This window comes from Anthonomus grandis, chromosome 7 (assembly GCF_022605725.1).
Source record: "Anthonomus grandis grandis chromosome 7, icAntGran1.3, whole genome shotgun sequence".
In the NCBI taxonomy this organism is placed as follows: Eukaryota; Metazoa; Arthropoda; class Insecta; order Coleoptera; family Curculionidae; genus Anthonomus; species Anthonomus grandis.
In genome coordinates, this window is record NC_065552.1 from 10,325,480 (window position 1) to 10,342,313 (window position 16,834).

At 31.0% G+C, this 16,834-nt stretch overlaps 1 protein-coding gene across 11 annotated transcripts in view; it reads left to right on the top strand.

The window, feature by feature from the left end:
* The window catches only part of LOC126738352 (MAP kinase-activating death domain protein), a 116,733-nt gene that overhangs the window by 13,761 nt on the left and 86,138 nt on the right, over positions 1-16,834 (top strand). For 9 of the 11 annotated variants that reach the window (XR_007661305.1, XM_050443632.1, XM_050443638.1 and 6 more), the window contains exons 1-2: positions 8,922-9,043; positions 12,888-13,099. Coding sequence is in view for 10 of the 11 variants with exons in the window: in XM_050443632.1 (XP_050299589.1) it covers positions 12,989-13,099 (111 nt within the window). In the remaining variant the exon portion in view is untranslated. Of the gene's footprint in view, positions 1-8,921; positions 9,044-9,181; positions 9,202-12,887; positions 13,100-16,834 lie in introns of those variants that run through there. The other 2 variants (XM_050443636.1, XM_050443633.1) reach the window with 2 other exon arrangements.

Sequence of the window (16,834 nt, forward strand, 5' to 3'; positions counted from 1 at the left end):
CACGAGTTCTGCCGCTATTACCCTTCCGTCGTTCGTTGAAACTTCCAGTACTCCTTAGGTGGTCAATCAAATTCAAAAAATATCTTCTTTTATGATGAAATCGGTTTGGGAATGTCTGGGCATAGCGTTCAGCGGCTAAACTAGCATTGGAGTCACATTTTCCTAGTTGACAATTGACAGGTATTTACTGTTTACAATAATATTCAAAACTTACCAAACATCAAAACCATATCTGCCATTTGGGAAAAGGGTACATTTTTTTGGTCTATGAGCCATTATGTGTTTTATAGGTTGTAAGAAAATACACCAAATACAAATATGTAATTAAAAAATATAGATTTATTTTAGGAGTAATTGAGAAGCTTATTAAGAGGGTCAGAAGCGTTTAAATTTGTCACTTTGACAGTACGTAAAAAGTTGCTGCAGCCCGAGGTCAGCCAATTTGTTTAAAAAGAAGTATCTAGATTTCAAAATTAAGATATCTAATAAACGAATTCTCAGGCCGACATTTACTAAGAACACTTTTTTTACAAAAAAAATTGGATTGGAACTAATTGGATAATTAGAATTTTTTAGTAGAACTTTATTATACAGGAGTACAAAAAATTTGGTATTTTTAACACATGCAATATACCGCAGATGGCGTCCACTGCAAGGTATAGCGAATCCGTGAACGGATTTTAATTTCTCGTTCCAAAAAACCCTCTCACACCAAATTTTAATTAAAAAATGGCATAACGAAAGTCGCGTTATTTTAGTCCACCCTATATGTGGCCGGAGGACTGGCCTCGTTTTTCCGGACACCCTGTATATACACATATTTATATTTATATTTATATTGGCTTAAATTGCGTGACGGGAAATGGCACAATCATCATTGATATGCCGTTTATTACAATTTTATCACATGTGGCAATGTTTAACACTTTTACATGTAATTTGCACGCGATTTAATAAATGGCTGTTTTTCCACTTAATAAGAGTAATTTTAGATCATCAACTGTTTAGTTTTTCGAATAAGTCTATTCTTGAAGTCTACATTTCCTTATTATAAGAATAAATAATGTCCTTCATCTTTGTGAAAAAATATCAATATGTTGGAAAATGTAGGTCAGCCTATAATATCGGCGTTGTTATCGTTAGGCTTTTGATCACTTTAGAGCGCCTGGCACTGAAATACAGAGTTGCTACTCGCTAGTGCAAAATTTTATTTAATAAGTAGGACAGAGATGTGACAAGAATGTATGCCATATAAAATATTTTATATAGGTGAAATATTTTTTCTACCTTAATGCTTTCATTGGGTTTTCCACACCAGCTTTATTTCTTTTCTAAATAAATCTGTTTCATTTTTTACAGCTTATTGCCATAACATATAATAATTTTAATACTTAATATATTTTTACTTAATAATACAATAATTGACTGATTAGACTAAAATTACAGTAAATGGACACGAAATCTGCTCTATAAAAACCCAAAATTCCTCTTTAGAACTCAAAAGTATTCCTTTCCTTGATGATTTTAATAAGGATGCTGCGATTGATCCCTAAACTTGTTGTGATTGTTTTTGTTTTGTAAAATCGTTATTTTTAAAGTTTTTATTAATTAATGCTTAGCATTTTTTGCAGGTTTCTGAGCTTGTTGGTGACTGTTTTTTTCCCTGTTTCAACAATGCATATTTAAAAAAAAAATAAAAACGTTTGTTTGAAACCTAATTAACACACACAAACCTACCTAATTTACACTTTGTACCTTAACCTGAATCAGGAGGTTTTAAAATTGCTTAGCGTACAGTTGCCGAATCTGTGTTCATTTCGGAGATAACCAGAGCGAAAGTTTGCAAGAGCGGCAATGAAAATGTAGGAAAAAGCTGTGGGCAATGCAGGGGCGTCCTATTCTTCCATTTGGAGGGCGGTGGTGTCTTCGAGGTTAGCGCGCATTTGATGCATTAGGAGAAAACAACATAAAATTGTAAAAAATACTCCAAGCATAAAGCTTCTTTCTCTTCCTCTCGACGGCCATCAACTTCTATTCATCCTAGCTGGGAAACTCAGGGTACTGCTGCAATTAAACTTATTTCGCAATGCTATGGATTTTCTAAACGAAAAGTTTGAAAATGAGCGAAAAGGTTCCAAATATCATCAAAGAAGGTCACAAAGATTACCAAGTAAAATTGTTCATTAGGCACATAGGTGAGAAGTTGGAATCTGTTTTGAGTGTACAACAGTCATAGAGTATTACATTTGTACTGATAGTTTGTGTGCTGGAAGCAGATGAAATGTTAGGGAGCAAGTGACTGCAGTCATGAGCACTTGAAGGTGCCAATTCTATCAGATGACATGAGCAATATTTGGGTTCTTGAGCAAAAATCGGAGTACAAGGCTAGTATCACACTACCTAATTTGTATCTCAGAAACCATATTCTGAAAACTCGATCGCAAAAAGCGAAACTTACCATTCAAAAGTTAGGTCTAGGCGAAGAAAACTCAGTTCTGTTTGCGAAAACTTAACTTAGAATATTGAAAGGCTTTGTTTTTGTCTTTCAATGTTCTAAGGAACTTAAGAAGAAATATTATAGCTACGTGTAGCACTGAAATAGCAAAGTGTTCGTAAACAGGATGGTAAAGGATAATTTGGATTAAAAATTTAAATACTGTAAATGAACTATTATGCTAAGTTGTAAAATTCTTTAATTTATAGTTTTTATGGTAGTATAATTTTTTAGCCAATGTATCTGAATTTTATTGTAATCACTTCATCTAACTGGAACTTTATAGTCAATTTTATGCATTATGTGTTAATATTGACAATTTTTTTGCCTTGTATTGTAATTATTCATACCTTGGCAATCGATTTAAAAAATATGAGAATATATAAAACAAGCCTAGAGGAATAAAATTGTGTATGAAGAAGAAACTATTATTTGTAATTTAAAACACGCATTCACTTAAAACAGTCTTTAACGAGGGTTAAAGAAAGTTGAGTATCAAATATATCTAACACCCCAATAAAACAAAAGCGTCACCTGGCTTTGATTTTAAATCGTTTATTTCTTATGGCAGGGGTTGATAATCTTGAGCGCCAATTTGTGGTCATTTAAAATGCAGACAAGTCTTAAAACGAATCGAACCCAAGTTTTTGACCTGTAATGTATTCAGTTCAATAAACTAATTTCGAATCCCTTGTAAATTTTTGCAGACATAAACTAATTTAGAGTTCAGTTAAAAAACATACGAATCGAAAAAATACGAAAATTTACTCTTTTAATACTAGATTTATTAGATTATTGTTTTAGAGTTGCTAGAGAAGTTTAAGTTTAAAATTTAGATTTTCATCAAAAAACTAATGAGTTATTCGAAATGTTGTAAGATATAAAAACACAGAATTTTAGGATTGCTCAATGAAACGAAAGTATTCAATCGGACATAATTCACATAAAATCAGAATTATAAAGACGAAAAAATCAGCATTTTGAAAGCTAAAAATATTGACCTTAAACAAAAAAATTTTCCGACTAGAGCAACATCAAAAGAAAAATAATATACTGTTATTTAATCTTGAAAAAAACTAATAGGCGGGAATAATTTAGAAAAAAAGTTTGTAGATTTTTGTTGTAATTAGCTATAGGTGCAGATATCGGAGATATTGGGAAAAGAAAATTTTAACACAACCAGGCCTGTTCTCGTAGAGTTTGTTAAAACGGCCAAAAAGCAGATTGTTTTAAGGAGTGCTCCGAAATTAAAAGGTACAAGATATTCTATTTCAAATGATCTGATCCCGGAAGCGTTATGGTAAAAGAAAAGCATTGTACGGCAAAAATTAAATACAATAAATTAATAATAAACTGAGAGGCCTACACGGTAGAACAGTTAGAGGAGAAATTAGAAGAAAATAAAACGGAGTAATCTAAGCAACACAATCCTAACCCTAATAAAATAATAAGGCCTGTTAGCGAACCATCTATCCAAGGATACCAGAAGCTTTCTTAGCAGAATAAGAAATCGAGTAAGTTATTTAAATCGCAAACAGCCAGATTCTGAAAACTCTGCTCCCCTAGCAAAAAAAAATTAATAAAGTAAGAAAGGAGGAACCAGATAAAATCTTAAGTTAGGTTATATTTTGATTAAAATCTTAAACATTTTATTCTGGTATTTTTAAATTGTTTTGTGTGTCCCTACTTTATTTTTTTAGATAGTTTTATTTTTTTTGTAATTATGTTTTAAGACCTGTGGGTGTCTTTTTAAATGCGTATTTTATTACAGATTCTATTAAATGTCATTTGCTGTGTTGTTTTGGGTTGTATTTATTTTCCATTACAAGAATTTTGATATTTTTAACTTTATTAATATTTAAAAAAATGCCCTTCATCTTTGTACTCACTGTGAAAATATCAATATGTTTGGAAAATTTAGGTCATCCTTCAATAGTATAATCTGTAATATATGCATCCTTTATAGGACTATTAAGTTCTTCCTATAAAAGCAAAAGTAATTAGTAAGTGAAATTTAAATCATTTTCAAAACAAAATTCCTGAAAAAAAAAATGAAGATGATGCATTTGAATGTTAAGAGCATTCACAAAAATTACGACCTTTTGCAATGTTCACTAAAAGAAGCTTCAGTAAAATATGCTATCATCGTATTGTCTAAAACTCACAGGATTAAAAATTTGGATTTTATTTATTATAACATATTATTATATGGATGGTTATGAAACACTTTACAATAAAGGAGATAAATGTCCCACTTCAAAATCTTGCCTTGATCATTATTTGGTAAAAAACGGCTGGCAAAAATGCAAAATCATTTATTTTTTATCATGATCTGATAGACCACCGTCCTATTGCTTTGATAATCGAACTAAACAACAAAATTTCACAAAAAACATTTATAGACCATGATAAAAATATTAACAAAGAATTTAATGAATGAAAACGGATCTTCTGAGAATAATAAGAAAAGCGTAAATATCGCAACAAATAACTTTCTTTAAAAATTAAACTTTTATATAGACTGACACAAAAGCAAAATAGAAAAAATACAGGAAAACAAAACTGCGAAAAAAGCAATTACTCAAAAATAGGAAAAGGTCAAAATTGAACCACAAGTTTGTGGAACACTATGAAAAACTTAAACAGTGCTCTCTTTGATGCCCCCTCCTCTTTATTTTTTGAACGGATCAATTCAAAATATTAAAACTTAAGGTAATGTAATTGATGAATTAATACTGTGACAATGACAAAAATATCAGTAGGAAAACAAATATCATTGTGCAGTTAAAATATTCTCATTTAGTTTTCGGTTTTAGTGGTAGTAGTTTAAAATTTTCAGTTCTCGTCCATTGAAAGAAAAAATCGAAGTAATCGAAGTTCAAATAATTGGTGAGATGATAGTTAATCCCCAACAATCAACTTCCTCCATCGCGAATGAACATGAGGTTTGTCCTTCTGCTGTATAGAGACTTTTCAAAAGGAATAAGTATCATCCGTACAAAATCCAAATGGTACATCATTTGACTGAAGATAACCCTGATCGAAGAACAGAATTCTGCGAAACTATGACAAAAACCATTGCACGGCAGCCTACCTATCTCCATATAGTCTAGTCAAAAAATTTAAAAAAGGCCCCTGTTAAAGTTTTAGAAGCATTTTGTATTACTTTTTGGCAAAGAGTGTTTTTTTACTAATTTGACCCCGCTGAATCTGAAAATGCCGGTTACCAAAGCGAAATCGTAACCGGAAGTGAGATATTCAAGATGGCGTCCGAAATAACCTTAAAACCGAATTTTTCAGCTAAATCTCCTTTGTTCGAGGTAGAAACGCTACTAAAGGGTCTTTTTATCTTTTCAGACATAACATGAGTAATTTAAAAACACAGAATAAACTTAGTTCACATAAAAACATATTTTTAATTAAAAAAAAAACGACAAACAAATGTTTTTCCTCTTATTTTTTCTCTTGTTTTTGGTATTTATTTTTCGTGTGTGTTGTCTATCGTACATTTATTTATTGTGAACCAAGGTATATCCAGAACGTTTCTACATGTATTTATATACCTTATTAGTTTTCACCATCGCAGGTTGGTAGCACTGCAACCTGTGAAATTACTGCGCGCTCGTCGAGCTGCGGTCTTTCTGTCTGTTCGCATACCTTAGGTGTTAGGTGCGAACAGCTGAAAAAGCGTCATTAGTTAAAGAATTAGTAAAAGGGATTGAGTGCCCAAAACATCTGCCTGAAAATGATAAAACAGGCACTGTTCTCATAATTGATGGCATTGCATTTGTCTTATCTTTGGGCCGTCTAAATCAAGTTGAAACCTTTGGTGAATATGCTGGCTACTTCATCAAAAGAATATTATATTATGGATACAAATATAAAGAAGTTCACATAGTCTTTGATAGATACCGTGCATAATCAGTTAAAGGTGGAACCAGACAAAAAAGATCAAAAGGTTGTGCTCCTGTGCGCAGAAATATTACAGACTGTAACGTACTGTTGCCAATGGACTGGAGTAACTTCTTGTTTTTATCCGCAAACAAGGCTGACTTATGCAGATTTTTGGCCGAGAGAATTCTGAAGCATAACTTTAACGATCTTGAAGTAGTTACCTCCGGGGGCTTTACTGAGAAAGAACATGTCCAATCTACAAATGCGAGTCGAAATGTTGACTACCTGAAATCATCATACAAAGAAGCTGACACGCGCATAGTTCTTCATGCCGTTCACAGCACTGCTGATGAAATTGTTGTGATGACGAAAGATACAGACGTTGTGCTTCTTCTTATCTACCACTTTGCTAAAATTAAGTGCTCGCATTTGTGGGTAATGAGTGGTACTGCACGTGATACAAAGTTTTTTTTTTAAACAAATAAAAACAGTTTTTTTTACACAAATAATTATTTTTTTAAATGTTAACATTAGTCCTAGTATACTTGCACAGTTTGCTAAAAGCCAGAAAGTGCTATTTTAACCGCTTGTGATGTACTTTTAAGAAAATATATTTGACCAACATGCTTAGTTTATGTGTTTTTGCATTTCTCTTTGGTCGCGTCCCAACCTCAAACAAGGGAGTTTTAGCGACAAAAAAACGGTTTTAAGGCCATTTCGGACGCCATGTTGCATATCTCACTTCCGGTTGCGATTTCGCTTTGGCAACCGGCATTTTTGGATTCAGCGGGGTCAAATTAGTAAAAAAACACTCTTTGCCAAAGAGTAATACGAAATGCTTCTAAAACTTAAATATTCCAGAAATTTGTCTAGACTAATAATATTTGTTTTAGTGATGAGTAAATATATATTTTTTATCAATGGTAATGTTCATAGACAAATTGTCGTTATTGGAGTGACACTAATCCTCATGTCTTCCTGGAAACTCATACTCAATATCCAGAAAAAATTAACGTTTGGGAAGGGGTATTGGGAAACCATATTGTGGAGCCTCTATTCATCGAACAAAATTTAACAGGGAAACTGTATTTGGATATGCTGGAAAATACTAATTACCCTCTTAATCACCGAAATTATCAAAATGAATCCTAATGAATTCGATATGGATATTGTATTTCAGCAAGATGGAGCTCTACCAAACTACTTCAGACAAGTTCGGAACTGTTTAGGTAACAATTTCCTCGGTCATTGAATTGGCCATTGAGGACCTATAGAATGGCCAGCTCGCTCGCCAGATTTGATACCTCTAGACTTTCTTTATGGGGCTATTTAAAGCAAAAGGTGTACGAAACTAAACTTGCTTCAGTATTGGATTTACGACAGACAATAACGAATATTTATAGAAATGATGTTAGTCTATTTGATGTTCGCTGTGAAATTTCAAACCGACTGTTCTTGTGTCAAGAAGTTCAAGGTAATCATTTTCAGCATCTTCTCAAATGAACTCAATGTATTTATTCAATATATCAAGTTAAATGTTAATGTATTCAGGTAATTATTAAATGTACCACCATTTTGGGGTAGGTAAATATATTGAATTTATATTCTAATGTTATAAAGTACTTGTCAGGAGCTTTAAAATGATGTGCCACAAGACCACACTTTCCATTTAATTTTTTTTTCCAAGATGGCGCTCAGCAGCCATCTTGAAATTTTCATCTGCCAATTTTGCTTTAAAGCATAGTATTAATTCATCAATTGCATTACCTTAAGTTTCAATATTTTGAATTGATTTGTTCAAAAAATAAAGACAGGGGGGACATTAAAGATAAACACTGTATAATAAGCAAAAATATTAAAAGAAACAAATAAAACAAGTAAAGCTAAATACAGATGAAATATTAACAGACAAAACAAAAATTTTAAACTACTTAAACAACTTTTTTAGCGAAATATGGAAAAGCTTGTCTCTAAAATAAATTTAATAAATGTAACCTTTGAAGAAAATGAACGCAATGAAAACTCAATATTTTATATGACACAACCCACAGAAAGGCACATTCCCAGAAGCACTTAAAAAATAGGAGTAGTTCTACCACTGCATAAAAATGGATCCGAAGATCCATCCTGGAAGATCCTGGGATCTCTGGGACTCTGCTCCAACTATTTGCTTTATATTATTAGAAATAAAATAAAAAGTAATTTTCTTTATGACAAAAAAACGTTTTTTCTCTTTTTAATAAAGAAAAAAAGCTCAAAAGAATGGTTTACTTGGATGCGTGCCATAAAACTAAAAAAAATTAAATCAAAAAATTTTTAATATAGGGACTTTTAAGAATCATAAAATTAAAACAGTTCAGTTCAATGATGAAGAAAATAATACAAATCTGTCAATAAAAATAATAACAACTTTTGGATAACAATAACATATTCATTAAATTACAACCGACTAAAACGTAATGAAATTCATTCTTATTCAGTCGTAGCTATGCCCTTATCAAAGCGAATTGATAAGCGCCCACATGATTATTACGTACTATGTGCTTCGTGAAAAGCTTCAACAAAATTGGTAAACCATGCAGAAAATAATGTTTGCCGTGGCGAATGTATTCGGTGATGTGCGTGAACTTTATTATCGCTTAAAACATAAAACCGGTAGGTATTTTATGTTGATAAAGGGCTTGCCACGAGAATTAAAATAACGAGTATGGTATATTATATCTTTAATAAGATGAGAAGATTAGAGTATTATTATAAAAATTAAAAACCTTAATTATTTTTAATGATTTTGGGATCTCCAGTAATTTGTTCAGGTAAGTCAATACCAAGGATATTTTCAATGTGAGTCAAACCTTCTGGTAAAAAAACTGGTGGCTCTTGAGGGTGACCAATAACTATTTACTTCTTTTGATTTATTGTAAAATATTCTTCAAATACGAATTATACTACTATACTAGTTCAATTATTGAACTCTTCAATTTAATCATATCTTTTTAATCATGAAAATTTCACACCATTGTTTTAATTACCGTAGTCTATATAGAAAGTCCAAGAAAGCAGGAAATACTCAATATTATAGTGACCGCTTAAATGTGTCAACAAATAGGCAAAGAGAGATTCTCTTTAAAAAAATTGAGAACCAGAGGACTCTTGCTCAGGAATGTGAGTAGTAATATTGATTCCTTGCATTAGAGGCAGCATATGTCTGTCCAAAATTCTTTTTTTCTTTTATGCTGCCGATCTCACCGAAGTTAAAAATATAATTAAAAGCTTAAAAAACATAAATCAACTGAAGCTGAAGTAATATCTTTAAAATTACTACTCTGTTTTTCCGACTCAGCATTGAATTCGTTAGTTTCAGCCATAAACAAATGCTGGAATTTTTACGTCATGTTTAAAAGAGGCAGAGGTTCCCTCTTCATAAGTGTTAAGATTTGAATGAGCCTTGTAATTTTCGTCCAATTTCTATTTTATTTACCCTTTCCAAGATAGTTGAAAAACTTGCAATAAGCAGTTTTTGTTTATAAGATAATAGCATTTTATCTGCAAATTTAGATTTTAAAATGGTAAAGGAATTCATAATACTGTTTTTAGCTTTTTGGAGAGTGTCTTGAATTCTGGAGAGTCGGCAGCAGCAGAGTTTTGTGACCCATCCATGGCATTTGATTATATAGATTATGAAATTCTGTTGTCTAAGCTCAATAAATATGGTTTAAGGGATGTGGCATTGCAATCGCTGAAATATCATCTATCAAATCCTATTCAGAGAGTTACAGTATCTGGGTGTTTAACTGATTCTAGATCTCTTAAGTCTTGAGTACCTTAAGATTCAGTGTTAGGGCCACCATTATTTTTGCTGTATGTAAATGACTTAGATCTATTATTGAGACTACATGGCAAAGTGGTTTAGTTTGCTGATGATACCACCATATTGTGGAATTATAAAGATTTTAATTATATATTAGCTTAGGTTTTCAAGGGAGAATCTAACGATTTTATCAGGGTGGTGTGCTTCAAGCAGGCTTATGCTGAATGTGGGTAATATTATTATTATGGGGCTTAAGTGACTTCCAGGACATGATGTTAGTGAGGAGTCTCCCTTGCAAAACAAAGAAAACTTGTTCCTTGGTATCACCGTTGACAGTTGCCTTCGATTCGAAAATCAAATTGTAAATCTTGCATCAAAATTATGCTTTAAATGTTTTGCTGTAAGAATGGCTGGGAGGATAATTTTGTTTACTCTATTTATCTTAAAAATAGCTACACTTATTTATAAATGTACTAAATCTTCTTCTAACACTGGTCATAGGACTCGCCAGGTCATACGATCTACGACCTACAGTCGTGTTATTTTACGTATGAAAGAAACATTAGATAAGGAAAAGGTAAAATCACTTTTATTAGTACTTAAGTCATATTATAGCCTTGATGAATTTTTTAATGATATCTTTTGACGTGTGCTCAACATATCTAACATAATTTTCATATTTTGCAATACTTTTTGTTTTATTCTATTATTGTTTAATCTACTTCCTCTACCTTCTGTTTTAATAGCAGGCTTAACTATTTTAAAGCCTGTTTTGTTATTTTTTGATAATGAATTTTTTTAAAATGTATAGTTTGGAAATATGAATTGGTTCTTCTCTGAATTTGTATTTTTTAGATTTTTAGGATGCTTGTACATAAAGTTGTATATTACGTTATATAGCACATTATCTTTCTTTCTTTCATTAGGGATAATCTTTTGGTGTATTTATTCTGCATGAAGTAAATTACCATGTAGTAAATGATCGTTTGCTCTAAAAAAGATCATCCTTAGACGATTGCGGTCTTAATGAGTTTTTATTAACCCCATTAGGGAGGAACGTCGGGTTGAATGTGATGTAATTGGTGCTTTATCTTTTTGTAGCTTAAAAAGCATTTAAAAACTGATTAGTTTCTCCGTAGCTCATGTTGAAGAAAATAGGATTTTCGTAAAAGGAGTTAGGATAAAATTTCTCAAGAATTTAAAATTTGTGGTCAATGATGACTCCAACTCGGTGATCAAAAATGAGGCGATGAATGATGACCTGAATTAGTAGAATTGAGGAGCGATCAAGCAAAACCAGATAAATCCAATTTATAACATACCGAGATATTTGCAAAAAACGTGCCAATAGCGTGTCCGTGAACTTATCAAAATAAATTATGCTGTACGTGAAAGGTTTAATATTATAGATCTCGTAGACCATATTTTGGACCTTATTAATTAATTAATATAAGAATAATTGCTAATTAAAAAATGGTTTTATCTGTTTTTGCTTGAGTTAAATATATATCGGATATTTTATAATGTAAAAGTGCTTGTTTTATTGTGGGTATGTAGTTATTATATACACATACTGACCTGCGCAACTAAAAAGATTTTTGACTTTTTGAAAGATTAACGTCAGAACCTGCAGCCGAATTTATCGGTTTTTGCATGAAACCTGAATAGCAATTTTTTTTTGTGGATTTATCTGGTTTTGCTTGATTGACCTGACTTTGGGCTCCATTTTAAAGGGAATTTAACCGGTTTTGCTCGAATCTGAGTTCACCATTGGATTTATCTGGCGAAATGAAATAGGAATTCATGATAAAATAATTTTTGTCAAAAAATGGATTTATCTGGTTTTGCTTGATCACTCCTGAATTAATGTTTTTGTAAAGAAAAATGTTTAGGATTTCAGCTCTACCACGCTGGGAAATAAGTGTGCTTACCAAAAACTAGGTTGTTAAAGGCAATCTTCTCTAAAGAAATTATCTGGATTAAATTTAGCGATAGTGATGAGTAATAGTACCACCTCTCAGTCTGTCGATTTGTGTCGGTCTTCATGATAGCATAATTAGCCAAGGAAAACTCTATTGAAATTTCAAAAGGAATTGTTAGATCATGAGATTATTTATGTTAAAAAAAGGTTTAAAGAAACTTAAAATTTTTATTAACTTTGCCTGGGTGTCAATAGTTGCTGCAATTAGCAGCGGAAGTAAGTATAGGATACTCATGTGAAGCCGGTAGAAATATTCCCGATACTTGCTTCGGTTCTTCAAGGTTCTTTTCAGCATTTTTAGGATGCTTAGGGCTTTTTGGTGTTGGACAGCTGCTTAGAGATTTTGTGAATTGCCAAGTTTTTCCAAGCCACTTGTTTATGCACTTGATCGATGGTTATTACTTGCTGTTGGTTTAGCAAAACAGTTGGCCTATATGAAAATGATTCTTTTAAGAAAAATAGTAGAGACATCCTAAGTATTCTTGAAAATATCATTATCGTATATTGGTAATATAGTTTAACCAAAGAAACTAATGCATAGAAAAAAATGCATAAAACCATAGATATTCCTCAATATATAATTTTATTTTAGGGAATAAATTTAATTCATATTTTTAACCATTTATTTAACATTTTTAAGAATTTAGCATATTTTAACTTTAACTATATAAGTTCTTTAATATTCAACTTAAATAAAAGTTCTATTTCAGAATCGTATCAACCCTGAGACATGTCCTACTCTCGATCAAGAACAGATTACAAGCCGTATTTGATGAGTTGACCCAATTTCCTAGATAAACATTAAGACAGAATGGATGCAGAACGACAATTTCTATGCCCCCGACTAATTGACTATCTGGCGATCGTCGGAGCCCGGCACACACCCTCTTCGGTGAAGCAAAGTGCGAGCCCTCATATACAAGTAAGTCGAATCCATTTATGTTATGCAAATCGTTTATTTTATTTAGCTTTTCTAGGTTTTAGTTGATTGGGAAATTCTAAATAGACAAAGTTTTATATAAGCAATAATTTAACTTGCCGTGATGATCTGAAAAGTTTGAAACTTTGTCGCAAATACCCATGTTTTTTTTATATCAGCGGACTTTTTAACTGAAGCATCAAACAACTCATTTTTGAAAAACAATTTTTTTAGCGCAAACATTATTTTATATAGAAAATAGATAAAAGCTTCCTTATTTTCTTACTACTTCTTTACACTATTTTTTTTTAAACTGTAATAAGCAGATCTAAAACAAAATGAGAGTATTTAAGATTACCTTTTACTATAATGTTTTGCTTAAACTTTCCACAGCCGTGATCAAAATCATATAAATTTCTACCATGGAAGAAGATACAGCTCTTTCTTATGAACAGGAAAATTCTGCGGAAAATATTTTACAGATAATTGGAGATTTACTATTTGTAGCTCAATTAGAGTCTGCTTATCGTTTTATTTTAATTATCTCACTAGAATATATAACGAAACAAAATACAGTTCTGCTGCAAATGATTTTGACAATAGAGCTCAAAAGATTAACTTCTAACGCAACTAATAATTGATTCTTGAGGTTTAAAGATAATTGAAGTAAAACTTGAAACTGTCCGATAAGTATTAACACATTTATATTAATTTTTAAGGGCTGAGAGTTAACACAATTGAACTGGTCACTAAAACCATGCATTAAATTAACACATTTATATTTAAAATTTTAAATAACAATTTTGAGTGCTTTATAAGAGCTTGCTTACAATTTTTTCTAATGCTCCTCGTGCAATTTTTTTTGAACACGAAAAACTACTTAAAGCATATTGTAAAAGATCCACCATAGGAGATGGTAGGTATAAAAAGGATAAAAAAAATTAGAGAAATTCCAACATATGACGGCAGCCTGCATCTTAATGACAAAATCCTATCGCTGTAGTGAGTAACCAAGACCTATGCTACAAGAAGGAACCTATCGCAAAACAGCCGAAAGTACCCTTCTATAAGTACGTACCTTATTGTACTTTAATGAAATTGAGATCATTTAGATGGACTAGAGTAAAAAAAAGCTATCACCACAGATGTGGCGATAGCCAAATTCCACAACATTTTGACTACAATAGCTAAAAAGAAAAGGTAGTGAGTAAAGCACATCAAGCTGGCAGATAAGTTCAAGATTTTAGAACTTGGATAAAGTGAAGACAGTGTCAATTGTCATCTTGAGCACAGGAGTCATCCCAAGAGAACCTGGAGATGTTGGCAGTACACAAAAACCTTTACATTCTTTTACAAAAAGCAGGCATATTACTGAAGAACAATGGGAATACTTGATTAATACCCGCACCCCATTTATATCAACTAGAAAATTTGAAATAAAAAAAGAAAAAAAATAATATAATAAGTTTTTTATTAAGCTCGGCCCATTATTTGCTTACCTGAGCATATAGAAACTAATATTACAGCAATAAAAATTACAATGATTAAAATAAGAATTATTATTTAACAATGAAATCAAATTCAAAAATTATATTTGCTCTTAATTTAAAATAAGAAATAACCAAAGAAAAATATGTATAATTAATACACTAACTATATAAAATCAGAAAGTTGAAGAAACCTATATAATAATTATGATAATAAGAAATAAATCAATCCAAAGCCCTGCTATTGAACTATATTTACCTTAACAGAAAATTCTTTTCTATTTGTTTTAAAACTCGACAAAATAAATTTTTTATATTTATTATGAAACAAATTGTTATAGACTTTGGAAGCAACAAAAGATATGCTACGTAGAAACATAGTTGTGCGATGCTTCATTATGTTTAAAGGGCTATTTCGGTGTGCAGTACGATCGTTAGTTGAAAATCTTAAACTTTAGCACTCTTTAAGAAAAATTCTTTTAGAATCCGTAATAATGCAGAGATTTTTACATTTACTCACGATCGGAATTGGAGTTTGAGATTCACGCAATTCTTAGTGTTGTCACGTTTTTGAGAATTATATTGAATATGATTAGATCACCGTAAGGTCAGAAACGTTAGTTTAAATTGAATGATTCTTACTATATTTACGATAAACTTGAGATTTTTAATAATTAATTGATTACTAATTAAATTCATTAGAATTAAAGGAATGATGTACCTTAACACCCTTATCAACATAACAACCATCGTACCCAATAATTTAATTTTCCTATTCGCTTCTTGATTATTAGAGCCAACTTCTATAGATGCATTATTGATCGGTTTTGTCTTTGTTAAATGTATATTTAATTTAGGATTGATTTAATAGATCCTATCTTCTACTTATAGTTTTAAATGTGAATAATGGTCATTAGATATGCGCTTGGCACATTTATCATATTTTCATGATAATCCTCAAATTTTAGTAATCGAATTCGCAAAATCGATATATTTGTATAGACTGGTGATATGCCAGGCGTTCTTACATACGCATGACATTTTTTTGCGCGTTGATATAAATCCGCTACAAAAAACGCAAATACACATATTATTTCTGTTGTTCTTATATTATAAAGATGAATTAATTACAATTCGAAACGTTGAAACAAAAGAAATAATTTTTTTTAGTAATTTGACCAATCACAGTTATATAATCTCATCTAAATCTCATTATTTTTCATTCCGTAAATTAGCTGACCCACTCCTCATTAAAAAAATTAATCTATGAATGATATTCTTTATTTAACATTTTTATTTTGATTTTTGTGTTTTTTATATAATCATGGGCTAAGGAAGAGTACGACATTGTCATCTAAAAAAGTGGGAGGTGGTTCAAAGATGGGTTCTAAACATTTTTTAAGATGAAAATATATTATACCAAACCGATTTTCATTTTAAAGAAAGACAGATTTTTGACATGTGACAGATGTATTTTTTTAATTTGCGTGTGAGTGTCCACAAAGATTAAATCAATATCAAAACCAATTTATTTACAATTATGCTACTAGGGATTAGAATTAAGTTTTGATGGCAATTTAAGAAATCAAAATGTATCCAGCTCTATGCACCAAAAGTTTTAATATACTTCCTACTTCGCCAAAGAATAATAATAAAAAATCATGTTTTAAGGCTGATACAGATTGATACATATACCTGATAGATAGGCAAATTATTAATTATTTAATAAATAATGAATCTACAATATAAAAACTGAGACTTATACTGAGACACTTATATAATAATATTTTTATTATTTATTTATTAATTTATGTCCCCATTCTAACAAAACTACAAATAAATTATATCCTAACCCTAAATGTATATAAATATGTAGCAGCCCAAGATATACAAATAAGATAAAACTTCCAATAACTTAACCAAAAACTTCCAAAAAATATATAAAGCAACTAAATACATACCATTAAAATAATCAAAATAAGAAAAGTAAAAGCAACCAAATTTATTTGATACTTAACACACGTAATCAACGAGTAAACTCACTCAGACACCTTTTAAGTTTTGAAGGCTTCAAATCCACTAAGTCAAAAGCCTGATTAAATCTATTTCCCAACATGTGGAGTCGATTAATTGGAGAAAATTTACCATAGTTTGTATGGTGATATTCAACCAGAAAAAGGGACGTCTCTCTAAGGATTCTGGTATTGCATCTAAAGTTTATCCGCAATAACAATTCAGGGCAATCAATAGC